General features: G+C 41.6%; 1 protein-coding gene across 1 annotated transcript in view; it reads left to right on the plus strand.

The window, feature by feature from the left end:
• Positions 1-15,292, plus strand: part of Camta (Calmodulin-binding transcription activator) — a 1,827,966-nt gene that overhangs the window by 1,085,388 nt on the left and 727,286 nt on the right. The window contains exon 21 of the mRNA XM_080281035.1: positions 11,254-11,461. Coding sequence (XP_080137161.1) covers positions 11,254-11,461 — 208 coding nt within the window. The remainder of the gene's footprint in view (positions 1-11,253; positions 11,462-15,292) is intronic.

The raw sequence follows: 15,292 nt of genomic DNA on the forward strand, positions 1-15,292 counted from the left end.
ACTCTGGCATTGAAAAGGTCCTTGTAATTAGCCAGAACTCTATCCACCATCAGGAGGAAAGTGTCCCTGATCTCTGTCCTCCCATCACATTCCTCAATTTTCTCTTTCAAACGAGCAGTGGTTGTCAGCAAGTCTGTGATTTGGCAAGATGTTGGCTCACCTGGTGGGACAGGTAAGGGTTCCTGAAATTCGTTGTCATTGGCTCGTTGGTCTGTTTCCAACATCTCCTCAATGGTCGGTTCAAAACAAGTGACTGCGGAGATGCAGGGGCTCACGAAAATCGTAGGAAAATCGCGAGACTCCTAGGAAAAAAACATTCCCTTGCCATCATGAAATGAAATTTCGCGAGAGTATACATCACGAAAATAGTGACTGTACTGTACTGTTCTTAGGTATTTTACTTACCTAGTATCAAAGAGAGAAATATCATCATGCTTTAACCCCCACCGTGCTCATTGCCTCATTTGAGGCGATATGAAGGCCACCCCTGGCCATGCTGATTGTCTCGTGTAAGGCAATTGGTCTTGGCCCCATGATTTCAAGTACGAGGAAGTGTCAGTGGTTTCCATGGGAATGTTGAGTCTCACTCTACACCATCAGTGCTCTGCCAAACCGTGACACACTGCAGTTGCTAAATACCGGATATTTAGTAATTCAGATATGCAGGCCACCGCTGGCCACACTGATTGCCTTATATGAGGCTATGGGTCTCTGTGCCATAATTTAAAGCACGAGGAAGTGTCAGATGTTTCCATGGGAAAATTGAGTCTCCCTCTACATCACCAGAGCTGTTGCCTATCCCTGCCACACCGCAGTTGCCAAATACCGCATGTTCAGTAATTCACTTCTCATTTGTAGCCCAGCAATGGCGGATTCACACCCATCTACCTCTCACGGTGCTGGCGACCTATTGCTGCCCTCACAGCCACCCAAGAGGCATAAATTACAAAAAGACAAGGGTAATGAAGAGGTTGAACTCAGAAACACATGATCTGATGACAAAAAATATACCTAATGTTTAAATAAGAAGCCTGAAAAGATGACTCAGGGAAGGTAATCAGGCTGATAAGAATTAGCACGGCAGGGGTTGAAATGCAACAAACCCCATTTTGATATTTTTGTTAAGGAACCAGCATTAATTAGAATCAAATTATTATGACTTTTTTTGTGATTACTTGTCCTTTTGACCTGACCTCATGACCTTGTCCACTGCTGAGTACACATAAGGAATGGCTCTTCTGGTAGCCCAAAGTATACTCTTTCTAAAGATGACAATCAAACACTTGGTCACTTCTGGCAATTAAATCATCCCGGGCTCTAGGTCTGTCTGATATGGCGACTTTTATCTACCACCAGTACCTTTATCCCCTTTTGAATAAAGCAACCATACCTCGATCCTTCGGTCCCCGAATCCTACCCTTGCACTTAAACGGAAACCCAATACGTTATCTTATAGACGCCCTAGCTGACACAACAATATGTAACTTTGGCAACTGAATTGTGCATTACCCATGGGTAGAAGTCACTACAGTTCAAGATATGAACATTAAGTGGATCAGGTAACACAGTAGCATTACTCAGGCCTTTCGTAATATTTGCCTAGGAAAATCAATGCAAGTCCCTCCTTCTGACGCATCATTGATCGCCAGTCGCGTTAAACATCTCATTTAGTATTGTAATGAGACTTTCACACAAGGAACATGGTTCGTTATACATCTTTAAGAAATGAAGTTATTAGAGAAATAACAGCTGCTAAAAGATCATATTATCATAGTAAACTACAGCAATTAAAACACACCAATGCATGCCAGTGTTACAGCAAGTTGCAGCAACTGTATGGTCTAAAAATTCAAACCTCCACCTTCCCTTGTGTTGCCAGCCAGTCTAACACCCAAGCAGTTGAGACGATTGACAACCAGTTTGCCACCATATATCAGCAGTTACTGGAACCTATCTACAGCCTTCTTCCAACGTACCTCCCTGCCCCCAAATCACCCACATCTGTTTTCGAATATGAAGTCACCTTCTGCCTTTGAATTTGAAACTTAAATGCTCTTCCACACTCCTAGACTTGCCAGTCCGCCTCTTTAAGGAATTTTCCATTGAACTCTTGAAACCTCTTACATCTATCATCAGTGCTTCTTTGTGACAGTCTAAGTGCCTGGACATGTGAAAATAATTTTACTTTACACCAGTTCCTAAATCCTCCTTCTCAAGCTCCCTCAATTACCTAGGACCCATTGCCATTACACCTATCCCTAGCCTGGTCTGTGAAAATTGTGATACAGACTGGACCTGCTCAGACATATCAAGTGAAGTTGACATACTGTAGATCAGTATCGTAATGTGAGATCATCATCTATCACTCATTACCGGACCAGTTTTCTGGATTATATATACAAAAATTTAGAAAAATGCAAAACATCAGTTGCAGCAGTTTTCACTGACTTGACCAAGCCTTTGACCTAGCAGATCACACAATCATCATCAACAGAGCTATCTCGGTCTTAGAGAATGGCTCAGCTCCTGGCTAGGAGATTTCCTGAATAATTGCTAACAAGCCATATGGTTCAGGGGTACCATCTCCAGCTTCCAGAACTTCTCATGTGGTGTCCTTGAGGGCACACAAATGGGACCATTTTGCTTCCTCATTCTTGTCACTGATGCCCTACAAGACACACAACAATGTTGGAAATATGTCAACGACTCCTCCACAGCCACAGCCATTGATAATCCTGCATCAGACTACACTCTCCTTCAAAACAACCTCAACATTCTTCAAGGCTGGACACATGACCATCACATTACCATTATCAGCAACAAAACAGTAGTCATGCATTTTGACGTAGCCATTACACCTATACCATCTCCAGCACTGAAACTTAGAGACCACACCCTAGAAGTGGTGCACGCCACCAAACTAATGGGCAACTTCATTGATGGTAAAGTTTGCTGGGACACCCACAAATTCAACCGCCACTGCTCCTTCATACAAACTACACATACTACACATGCTGAAGAAATTTGGTGTCCCCACACACGACCTTACATATCTGTACGCTACGTTCATTGCAAGCAGAGCTATGCCCCTCCAGTCTGGTGCTCATTTCTCACCATTGTCCAACAAAGCAAACTCAAAAAAGTTCAGAAAAAGGCAGTGAGAATCATCATTGGCTCAAACTTCATTGACAACAGTGGAACTCTTGCCCAGTTGAACCTTCTTTCTATCACAGATCTTCATGCTCACCAACTCCAACTGCTCGGAAAAAGTCAGTGATCCATGCCATAAACACCTGCTTACCCCTGAGACTTTCCGTCCTCATTGAGGTATTCGTCACCACAGTCTACTGGTACCCGTCAGAGCCAGAATGGACCATTACAAACATAGCACCATCCCAGCAATACTGTAGCTAACTTCTTTAATACCTAGCTTTTATTTCTACTGTATGTACTTATTTGCCAGCAGATCACATCCTACCAATTTTGCTTTTAATTAGTTCATTTTCTATAAATGCTGATTTTTACGTCTCTGTGCATAAACTATATACAGTATATAAAATTGTATAAATTGTATTTCTGTTTTGTGGGGGTGCTCGCCATCCACTCACTCGATGTCGTGCTGCTTTGGGTGTTTGCCCTTTCCTCTCTTCCTTCCTTCCTCTTCTGTCTTTCCTTCATTCGTTCTTCTTCCTTCTTCCTACGGATGACTTTACACTTCCTCCTCTGTCTTTTTTCCTTCATTCTTTCCTCTTCCTTCTTCCTAGTGGTGACTCTGCATTAAGTGACAAGCCAAATAGTTTCCTGTACACCAGGAAATAATTTCCTATGCTGGGTGGTAACCATATACAGTAGAAGTCCGATTTTTCAGCATCTATGAGACCAGGCAAGTGCCGAAAAATCAAAATTGCTGAATTATCAAAAACCCTACCCACTCAGTACCTTATATGTTTCGGTGAACACTATCATCACTACTCATATCATTACAAATGTGTTTGGAGAGAGTACTGTATACTGTTTGATACTGTACAATACTTTAATGAATACAGGACCATACATGAATATGAAAAATAAAGAAATTAGTGAACATACTCTATATAAATGTAATGGTACAGTAGGCCTACAAGTTCACATGCACTTACCTAAACTTATAGTAGGTTCATTATTTACATATGTACAATAGAAAGGGTTGATTGGAGCCTGCTACTGATGGAAGAAGTCCCCAGCAGTAGAGGGTCCTGCAACAGGCTCTAAGGACTCTTCTCTCTGTTGCTGCAGCAGTGGAGCTTGAGGTTCAGAGACTGCTGTTGGTGATGGAGAGGAGGGAGCAGCAGAGGATGTAGCTTTCTCTTTCCCATGCTAGACTCACTACATGATTGTCCTCTCTTTATGCTATGGGAGAAAGAGCTAGCCTCTGAGCTTCATGGCAGTGGTAGACTCGTTCCATCACTTCCACTATCTCACTCACTAAGGCGGGTAAAGGCGGGTAGCTAGCTGGCGAGCCTCATGGAGAATTTCAAGACTGACGAAAAAAATCGGAAAATCTGCCGAACGATCAGAGATTTTCGTAAATGGGACTATTTCTCAAAACTGCCGAAATGTCAGATTTGCCGGGGAATTGGATGCTGAAGAATTGGACTTTTACTGTAACCAAATTATGGCCTTTGGTGGTTTAATGGGTAATTATGGCACTCCAGTCAGATTAGGCCTGTGTAGGTTTATATCCAAGGGATGGTTGGGGGTTATTACTCACATAATGCCACTCAGGGATTAGTGAAGTTGGTCCCTCTCATCTTAAATGTCAGGACCAACTTGCCTAACCCTGGGCTTCTACACTCCTCGTGAGGCAACATAGGATTGGATGATGGATGGATTATATTTTTATGTATATTTTCAGCCCCTGGCTGCCTGTATTTATCAATAAACCATGTGGTAGGTGGGGGCTCTCACCATCCACTCACTTAATGCAGTGCTGCTTTGGTTGTCTGGCCTTTCCTTCATTCCTTCCTTCCTCTTCTGTCATTCATTCCTTCATTCTTTCCTTTCCTTCTGCTAGCGGGTGACTTTACACTCCCTCTTCTGTCTTTCTTTCCTTCATTCTTTCCTCTTCCTTCTGCCTATGGGTGACTCTACTGTACACTGAGTGAAAAGCCAAATGGTTTCCTGTACACCAGGAAACCATTTACTGTGCTGGGTGGTAACTATATGACCAGATTATGGCGCCTGGTGGTTTAATGAGTAATTAAGGTGCTCCAATCAGATTGAGCCTATGCAGGTTTATATCCAAGAGGTGGTTGGGGTTTATTGCTCATGTAATGCCACTGAGGGATGAGTGAGACCATCACTGTTATCTTAAATGTCAGGACCAGCTTGCTTAGCCCCGGGCTCCTGTGCTTCTCATGAGGCAACATAAGATTGGAATATGGATGGATGGTTGGATTATTACTAGTAGCAGTAGTAGTAGTAGTAGTAGTACTTGCCTAGGCCAACCCCATGGAGCATGCCTAGTGCTCCCTTCAATGTGTGGCTGACTCCTTTCATTCCTGGGTAAGAGACAGTGGTCTCTTCATTAATGCCATTAAGAGTGCAGTCATGGTCCATGCACTTACAAAATTTCCTGTCCTCCCTGTGATTCACCTGGGCTCGGTTGCTGTTCTCCTCTGGAGGCACAATACTGTACCTCCCTTGGCATGAGGATTGATGATCCTCTCCTCACATGGAAGTTGCACATTGACCAACTATATCTCTCGAGTTCCAAATGCCAGAACATCGTGTGTTGCTTGGCTGGCGTTTCATGGGAGGCCAACTGTGATGTCCTCCACTACTACAGTACTATAGGGAAAGCATATTCAGCTGCACTACCTAAGGGAGTGTTTTGTATGGGGCAGCATTACCTATAGCTCTTTGCAGACTGGATGTGATTCAGAACACAGGTCTCCTTATCACCACCGGAACAATGTGTACTACATCTATGAAATGCCCGCATGCCGAAGGGAGACTGCTGCCCTTCCAAGATCCATGCCATCAACAAAACTTCCTCACACTATGCAGAGTGTCCTTCTGCATCTCACCCTCTTCCCAGCCTTTGTCCATCTCTGAGCATCTCCCCCACCTGCCCTCACTGGTGTCTCAAGTTCCATGCCCCATCCTATGTCTGATCCTTGCGTCATTTCAAAGACCTCTCCCTTTCTCCTCCTGCCCGCTTCTTGACCCCTTCCCCCCATCGCCCCTGTCCCACCCTGAGTTGATTTGTCTCCTTACATTTCCTCCACATTTCCTTCACTATATACCTGGTCCCAAGATACCCTCATGTGACATTGCACAACGTCAGAGAAATGGCAGCCACACTCTACCAAGGCTACTTCTGGGTCTTTGCTGATGTGTCTTATATTGACTCCCCACCTTCCATCTCCATGGCCGTGTTCTCTGACAATCTAACAGTATACCAGACTTGGCAGATAAACCCTCTCCAATCAAATATCTTAAGTGAACTATATGCTATGAACCAAACCCTCATTTTCATACAGTCCCACCTTCAGCCAGAGAAAGTTGTCCTTATCACAAACAGTCAGTCCTCTCTTCCCTACATTCTTTAGCACACATCAGTGATGCTGCTGTATACTATCCAATCCTTCCTCTTGTTCTTCCTTTGTAGTGACTGGACCCAGGAACGGATTATCCCTGCTGTGACCTGGTAGGCAACGCAAACAGTTGGCCTGCAACATATAGTTCTCTTTTTTTCTGTTGTTTCCAGTGAAATTTTGGCATGACCTTCAAAGGCCTTTTTTGATGGCCTGATGGGTGATGGCCCTTATTTGGATGCCTAGAGCGTATACTTATTCCGCACTGGAAGTCTGGATGGCCTGTGAGAAGCTGTGGCCTGGTAGGCAGTTGCCCATTTTGCCTATACTGTACCTGGTAATCCGACTCTGACTGGACCATTCGTCTCCAGTGGGTACGTACACACTTTGGAGTCAGAGGGAAGAAAGTTGTTGCTGCTGCTGCAAGGATGGCACACACCTCAGTAATTCTAGACCTGCACCCACTAGCACTGAACACCCAACAAGAGTTAATCTGTCAAATATGCCTCAGTCGTTGGGACTCTTCTCTCAGCCTCCAGCTTCCAACAACTACTCCTGGACACCATCAGACAGACTCCTTCCCTCACCCATAGGCCCAGTCAACAGACAGAGCTACTAACACTCTTCTGACTAAACTCCACATTAGACTCATACCATTACATTCTCACATATATTGATTAAGACTCTCCCTTGACTCCTGCTGCCCTCGGTGCCAGACTGCTGATGATATTGTTGCCCACTTCCTTTTGTACTGCCCTCACTTCCACTCACACAGAATGAGACTTCAGACTAGACTCTTGACTGCGGGGATCACCTTTTTAACTCTCCCAACTTTACTGTCTGAACAAGTACTTGCCCCCTATAGATGATCGACGGTTAGGTCTCCTTCTGAGGAGCTGTGGATGTTTTTGGTCAACTGCTGTGAACTAAACTCTGGTACATTGACTGGGTGAAGATGGCCATGTCCTCATCCTTAATCACCACAAGAACAAGATCAAGATTTCAGTTTAAAACAAACTCGTAAAGAACATATTAATCAAGCTGTCAGAAGTTGTAGCCTGCACATCAGAAATCTGTACAGTATCCTGTAAAACAGTTTCCAAATCGATGACGCCTTTTAAAATTGGTCCACGCAACGGTTTTGTCTCATGTTGATTATCACAGCTCATTATTGTTTGTTCTTCCAAATAATCAACTTAAAAAGGTTCAGTCTGTGTTGGACTGGGCAGCAAGGCTTTTCTTTGGCCTTTCTCCAAGAGCACTAACAACTTTAAATCTAATTTTGTTACACTGGTCAGCAGTAAAGAGAAGAATAGAATTTAAATTGTGCCTCATTATTTTCAAGGTTCTTAAGTTTGTTGACCCAAAGTATCTTGCTGAATTGCTGAAACATTCGCTGGGTTACCCAGGTGTAATGCTACGAAGTGAAGATGATTTCTTGCACCTTGATGAGCCTAGAGTTGTTCCCAACTCATCTTTCTCTGAGTTATCTTTTTCCATACTGCTGTTACCCATAAGGCAGTTGGCTTCTGTTAAAACTTTTAAGGGGCAGCTGTCATTTCAAGAAGCAATGATCTGAAAACAAAGATCTGATGAGAGGTTTGAGATGGACAATTATAGAGTTTATGTTGTCGTCACTTCTGGTGATTAAGATTGTACATGAATGATATTAAAGTCATTTTTTATTGTAAAAGTGTTAGAAGTAGTAAAAGTGTTAGAAGTAGACCAGTGCAGAGTTTTGCTGATGTCTGTGAGTATCATGCCTTGAGAATAAGTGTAGAAAAGAGTAAAGTGATGGTAATCGTGCAAGAAGGTGACTCCCAGTGTGATGTTACAATTAATGAAGGGAGACTGGAAGTGATGAGAGAGTTCAAATACCTGGGTACAGTGATAGAAAAGAGAGGAAAATGTGCAAAAGAAATGGAAAGTAGAGTGATACAATGAAGGAAAATAGCTGGTGCTATGAAGGCCTGATAAGAAACTGAGGCTTGAATGTTGCAGCTGCGTGAGGCTTACATGAAGGATTGTTAATGCCAGCTTTAACTATGGATGTGAGACTATAGTGTGGCATGAAAATGAATAGTCAAGAGTGAGAGCAATGGAGATGGGACTGCTGAGGAATGTATGTGGAATACGGAAAGTGGATAGGATACGAAATAATGTGATTTGTGAAAGATGTGGAGTGAGGAAGTCTGTGGACACCAGAATAAAAGAGAGTGTACTGAGGTAGTATGGATGTGGAGAGAATGGATAACGATAGAGTGGTGCAAAAGGTATATCCGAGCAAATTTGAAGGAGGGAGGAGGTGAGGTAGGTCAAGGAGAAGGTGGAGGGATATGGTGGATGAGTGTGGGAGGAAGAGAGGTATGGAAGTCAGTGAGGCTAAGGGACTGACAAGAGATCGAGCTGGTTGGATGAATGTTGTGAAAAAAAGTGCATGATCAGGGATTTGGCACCTTTTTTTAAAGTGACAACATCCAGTTTGACTCTGTTGGATACATTTATGTGAAGCTACAGTATGTGGTGAAAGTTTTTTGGCATATCAGATAGAGCCAGGATTCCTGGGGCTTCAGTGATGAGTGAATGGAAGTTTGGCCCATTGGATTGGGCAGCCTTGAGTTGTCTGGACATTGCTACTCCTCACCCTGCCCTAGGATGGGAAAGGAGGTCTGGATGATGATGATGATGATGGTGATGTTAGAAGTGTGAAGTGCTGGTGGATTCATTATTGGAAGAGCTGGTACTTTTGCAATTCAAAAGACCAGGTTATTATTATTATTATTATTAATTATTATTATGATTATTAGTGGTAGGTGGGGGTGCTTACCATCCACTCATTCAATGTAGTGCTGCTCTCGGGTGACTACTCTTTCCTCTCTTCCTTCCATCTTTCCTTCTTTCCTCTTCTGCCTTTCTTTCTTTCTTTCCTCTTCCATCTGTCTACGGGTGACTCTACACTGATTGACAAACCAAATGGTTTCCTGCACAGTGGGGAACCATTTACTAAGCTGTGGTTTAGTGGCTAATTAAGGCACTCCAATCAGATTGAGCCAGTGCAGGTTTATATGAATGGGGTTGTTGGGGTTTATTGCTCACTTAATACCACTCAGGGATAAGTGAGGCTGGTCTCTGTCATCTTAAATGTCAGGACCAACTTGCCTAGCCCTGGGCTCCTACCTTGCTCATGGGGCAACACACGATTACATGATGAATGGATGAATGAATTATTATTATTATTATTATTATTATTATTATTATTATTATTGTTTAGAATTCTGTCATCAATCATTTTTCAAAGTTATTCTTTTGTATTTAGTGATTGTATGGACAAAACCTCTTCTGTGAAAATTTTCACCCCTTTTCCAATTCCTTGTTCCCAGTACTGCGTGCACAATAATTACTATCATTAACCATACAATAATTTAAGTTCATTTTATTTCATTTATAAAGGCTCCAACATGCTTGAATGCATCGGCCTTGGTCACCTAATGATGGCTGTCCATGCTGCTCAATCTCTAACAGCCTCTCCATTAAGCTCCTTTTCCCTGGGGTCAAACTTTATTAGCTTGTGGTCCATCTCAACTTTTTATTTTCCCGTACAATATACGACAAGTGAGATGGAGTCATAAATCTGGGGGCTTGAATGGTGAGTAAATGAGTGTGTGACCCGTTTCACTGGGCAAGCTGTTGATTAGTTCTCCCTCTATTGTATGTACTCTTTCCTTGCTTTCTTGATCTTGCCTTAGCCTATCCTTAGGTGATATAAGAGTTTGATGATGATGATGATCATGATGGTTGTGCATCTGTCCTGGTGGAGTTGTTTGTGGTACACCCTAATGATCATGAGGCATTTCAGGGGGGGAAGCCATTGGGACTAAAGGTCTTCAGGGCCAAGACTAAAATCCAGGCATTTAGTGGCTTGCTGAATGAAGCAGTATAGTTTGTTCATACATGTGGTGAGGACATTACATTTTTAGAGAGATTCACTTGTCAGTATTGTGATCCATAACAGTGGTATGTCAGATGCAGTAATGAGGTTACTCATTGCACTAGTCTGACTAATGATGTCATGGACCAAGTTCAGGTATATGACACTATGAAAATGTATTTCTGTGGTACTACATGCGTTTGCCGAATCAGTTTGGGGTATTACTGGTTTAACTGACTATGTAATGAGCACTTTCTGTGTGAGACTGAGACAAAGCCTGTTATCTACACAACACATGAGTGCCAACTTTGCCTGTATGGGCACATAGCATATCTCTCTTTAGTGCACCTAGCTATAGCATTGTATTTGAAAGAGTCCGCATGGAGTGAGGGAAACTAAGAGGTAGGCCACAAAACTCTTGACTGGAGCAGGTTGATCATTCCTGTCAGGAGTAACTTGGGAGGAGAAGAGCTGTTGCCCAGACATTAGTGTGGGAGAAATCCCATGAGTGAAGTTGGGGGTGAGTGAGTCTGTGAACTGCCATGGGTTCTTCCCCAAGACACTGGCAGAAGAATTATTTTCACAGATGATGTTATTTATTGCGAAGATACAGCAGTTTCTGTATGAGGCCAAGTAGGGCTGAAACTTTTGTGTCTTTCCAATAAACAGCATTTTAAAAAGTTTATACAGTTCTTCCATCTGAACATTTCATGGCACTGTTATATTAAGAAACTGATACATCCACAGGGCACCAAGCTCTTGCTGAGGAGCTTCAGCAACTAGAAAGACAGAGGACCCAGATGGGCAGCAATGATGGTCTCCACCAGGAACTTTCCTCTTGCTCTTCCTCCACTTCCCAGCTGTCCACATCCACCTCTGCTTCCACAAGCCTTAGTCCTGGGTTCACCACTACCCACCATTCACCTGACGTATTCCTTCGTCCGTCATCTCGCAGGTAGAGTCTCCTGCTCAGTCTCAAAGTACTTAGCTCTCTCTCTCTCTCTCTCTCTCACTGCTCCCAGGCCAAGGCTCAGCTACTGCTGCAAACCTTAAGTAGTTTTCAAGAATTATGTTTGTCCTGTCTCCTATGGTCTTGTTTTCAGTTTAAAATACTGTAAGTTAATATAGACTACCAAAGATGTAAAGATTTATTGGCAAGAGTATACATAAATGTTTGTAGTATTTTCGGTAACAGCTGTTTTGGTACCGTAAGTTGTAACCAACCTCAATCATAGCCGAAAATGTAAACACTGAGGGACTCGAATTTCCAGGATTTGATAGAAATACTGATGTCATGGATCTGGTTAAAACATTGATTATAAGGATTAGTGAACTTGAAAACAAAGTGGAAAATCTAGTGTTAAAAGATGTGTCTGAGAATACGGAGATTACTGTACAGAGTCTGATCCAGTCTAATGAGACGGCGAATGAAGAGATCAGAAATTTGAAGCGTGAAAACATTGAATTGAGGGGAAATCTAGAAGAGAGTACTAATAAAACGAAGAAGGTGAGCAACGTATTGGAAGAGAATAAGGCAAAGTGGGCACACGTAGAAGAAGAACAGAAAGAAGTGGTCAGCTTAAGAGAAATCATCCAGGAAGAAAGGGAAATGAACAAGATAAAATTGGAAGAAAATGTAGTGAAAATACTGAAGAAAAAAGAGAAAATAGTGAGAGAAACTGTAGAAAGGAACAGATGCGTGGTAATATTTGGAAACACGGAGGAGGAAGAGAAGATTAGATCCGTGAGACTCGAGAAAGACACGAACATGATGAGAGTAATATTAGGCAAGATTGATCCAGAAGGAGACAAGTGGGTAAAAGAAATTCAAGAAGTAAGGAGAATAGGGCCTTATAAGAAAGGGGAAACAAGACCAATGAGAGTCAAGTTGTCAGCAGAAAGTGTAGTAGATGATATACTTAAAGTGAACTAGATATTAGGCAAAGAGGCAGAGATGGAAAATATTATAATAAGAAAAGATTTGAATGAAGAAGAAAGAGAAGTTTTAAAAACATTGAAGGAACAAGTAAAGGAAAAAAATGATAAGAGGACAGAGGAAGAATGTAATACTTTTTTTTGGAGAGTGGTGGATATGAAAGTAAGGAAGTGGCATTTAAGGAAATAGAAGTGAAGGAAACTAAGGGAGATGGCTGTGAAAGATCAGAAGTTGAGGAAGTGGTACTGATGAAGAGTAGGGGAGAAGAGGGAATAAAAAACATCAAAAATAATTTGAAGGTGATATATACTAATGTTGATGGTTTAATATTGGCAAAGCTTGAAATTAACGATTTCTTGAGAGAACCTGAACCTGATGTCATGTGCTTTGTAGAGACCAAATTACGAGAAGATATTGATGTTCATTTGGGAGATGGTAAATACAAACTGTGGACAAAAGACAGAAAAGAAACAATGAGAGGAGGAGTGATGATAGCAGTGAAGAACAACATAAATGTGGATACCATGGAAATGGGAGAAGGTAGGGCTAAAGTGATATATATGAAATTAGAAACTGGAGAGAATGTTAAGGGAGATATGGCGGTAGTGTATGTTCCCCCAAAGACGAGAGCATGGAATGATGACGAATACCAGGAGATGTTGTCTGATATGGCTAGTTATTTACAAAAAATAATTGAGAAAAGCAATAATATAATTTTCGTGGGTGACTTTAACTGTAAAGAGGTGAACTGGGAGGAATCGTACTCAGGAGGCGGTGTGGATTCGTGGGGAACTATGTTATTAAATATAATAATGAATAATGTGATGACGCAATGAGTCAAAGAAGAGACACGGTTTCGAGGTGAGGACACACCAGCAAGGTTAAATTTACTGTTTACCAAAGAACCCGATGTAATAGAATCATTGAAATATCTCTGTCCTATAGGAAAAGTGATCATGTGGTCATTGAGTTCCAGATGATACTAGGAAACATCGAGCGAAGAGACGAGCTTCATAGACAGGGAAGATACAACTTTGGCAAAGCAAATTTTACAGGATTGAGAAACTTTTTTGAAAATGCAGATTGGAGAAAATTCAGAGAAACAAGAGAGATACAGAAGAAGTGGGATATCTTTCTAGACCTCTATAATTTGGGAGTGGAAAAATTTGTACCAAGAGTAAGAGGGAAAGAAAACAGGAAAAAGGAGTGGTTTAATAGAAGGTGTATGATAGCAAAAAATGAGAGAGATAAGGCGTGGAACAATTGGAGAAAGAGAGGTAGTAACTGAACAAGGGAAGAATATAAAAGAATTAGAAATGAATACACAAGAATATGTAGAGAAGAAGAATGGAATTTTGAAAAAGGTATAATAGACAAATGCAAGGATGAACCCAAACTGTTTTATAGATTTGTTAATGGCAAACTGAAACAAAAGGAAGGAGTCACCAAACTGAAAGTAAAAGGAGAGGTCTGTAAAGATGCAGCAATGCAAGCTGAAATAATGAACAAATTTTTCCAATCGGTTTTCACTAATGAAAAAGAGTTTGTGGAAGGGGAGGGAGTGATTAGAAATGTACTGGTGATAAAAAATTTAAAAGTGGAGGTACAAGAAGTGTATAAATTACTGGAAACTCAAGATGTAAGGAAAGCCCCAGGACCTGATGGAATTTCTAATTGGGTACTGAAGGAATGCAGAAAACAACTGGCGGATAAAATTCACAGTTTAATCGTGTGTTCTCTGGAAGAGGGGAAAGTGCCACAAGAATGGAAGAGGACAAATGTGGTACCAATTTATAAGGGAGGAAACAGGGAAGAACCTCTGAATTATAGACCAGTGTCTCTAACCAGCATGGTCACAAAATTGTGCGAGAGAATCCTGAAAGACATGAAAAAAATATCTAGAAGAGATGAATATTTTGGCTGAATGTCAGTTTAGATTCAGAAGTGGAAGGTCATGTATTTACCTATTTGTATTTACCTATTTGTAGTATACAGGAATTGAGCAATGCTCGTGTTGTCCTGTCTCCATATCCACATTTATCAAGTCTACCTTTACACACATGAATGTTTTTCTCATACATCACCTCTTTGTCTAAGTCGTTCCAAATATTTAAGTATTTACCTAATATAAACAATTGTGATATACACGGAATGTACTATGCTCGTGGGTTTCCGTCGCTGTTTCTCAATAAGTCGAATTTAACTTTAAACTCGTTTAAGTTTTTAGACTGGACGATCTCTTTGTCCAGGCTATTCCATAAGTCTATACTTCTGTAAGGAAAGCTATATTTCTTGATATCCTTCAAGCAGCTTCACTTTTTCAATTTCATTCCATGTCCTCTTGTTGCTCTCTTATCCCATACAAACAGATCCTCTTTGTCAATTTTATCTACTCCCACCATGGTCCTGAGCACCGCAATCATGTCTCCCCTCTTTCTCCTTTCCTCTAACGAAGGCAAATCCAGTTTTTCCAGCCTCTCTCTGTATGACAGGTCTGTCAGACTGGGGACCATCTTGGTTGCTGTTCTTTGTATTCTCTCAATCTTGTTTATATCTTTCTTTTTGTGTGGGGACCACACTACCGCTGCATATTCTAACCTGGGGCGGATCATGGCCACTATCAATTTTTTCATCATTTCCTCATCCATATAATGAAATGCTACTCTTATGTTAGTCAAGAGCTTATAAGTCTCTCCAACTATCTTGTTAATGTGCTTTTCTGGTGACAAACTATCTTGGACCAGCACTCCCAAATCTTTCTCTTCTCTCCTTTTTGCGATTAATTCATTACCCAAAAAATAATTCAGTGATGGTCTCCTGGTACTTTTACCCATTTCCAATATTTTACAT

The sequence above is a fragment of the Coenobita brevimanus genome, chromosome 87, assembly GCF_032717465.1.
Source record: "Coenobita brevimanus isolate Jiangsu-jjx chromosome 87, ASM3271746v2, whole genome shotgun sequence".
Taxonomy (NCBI): Eukaryota; Metazoa; Arthropoda; class Malacostraca; order Decapoda; family Coenobitidae; genus Coenobita; species Coenobita brevimanus.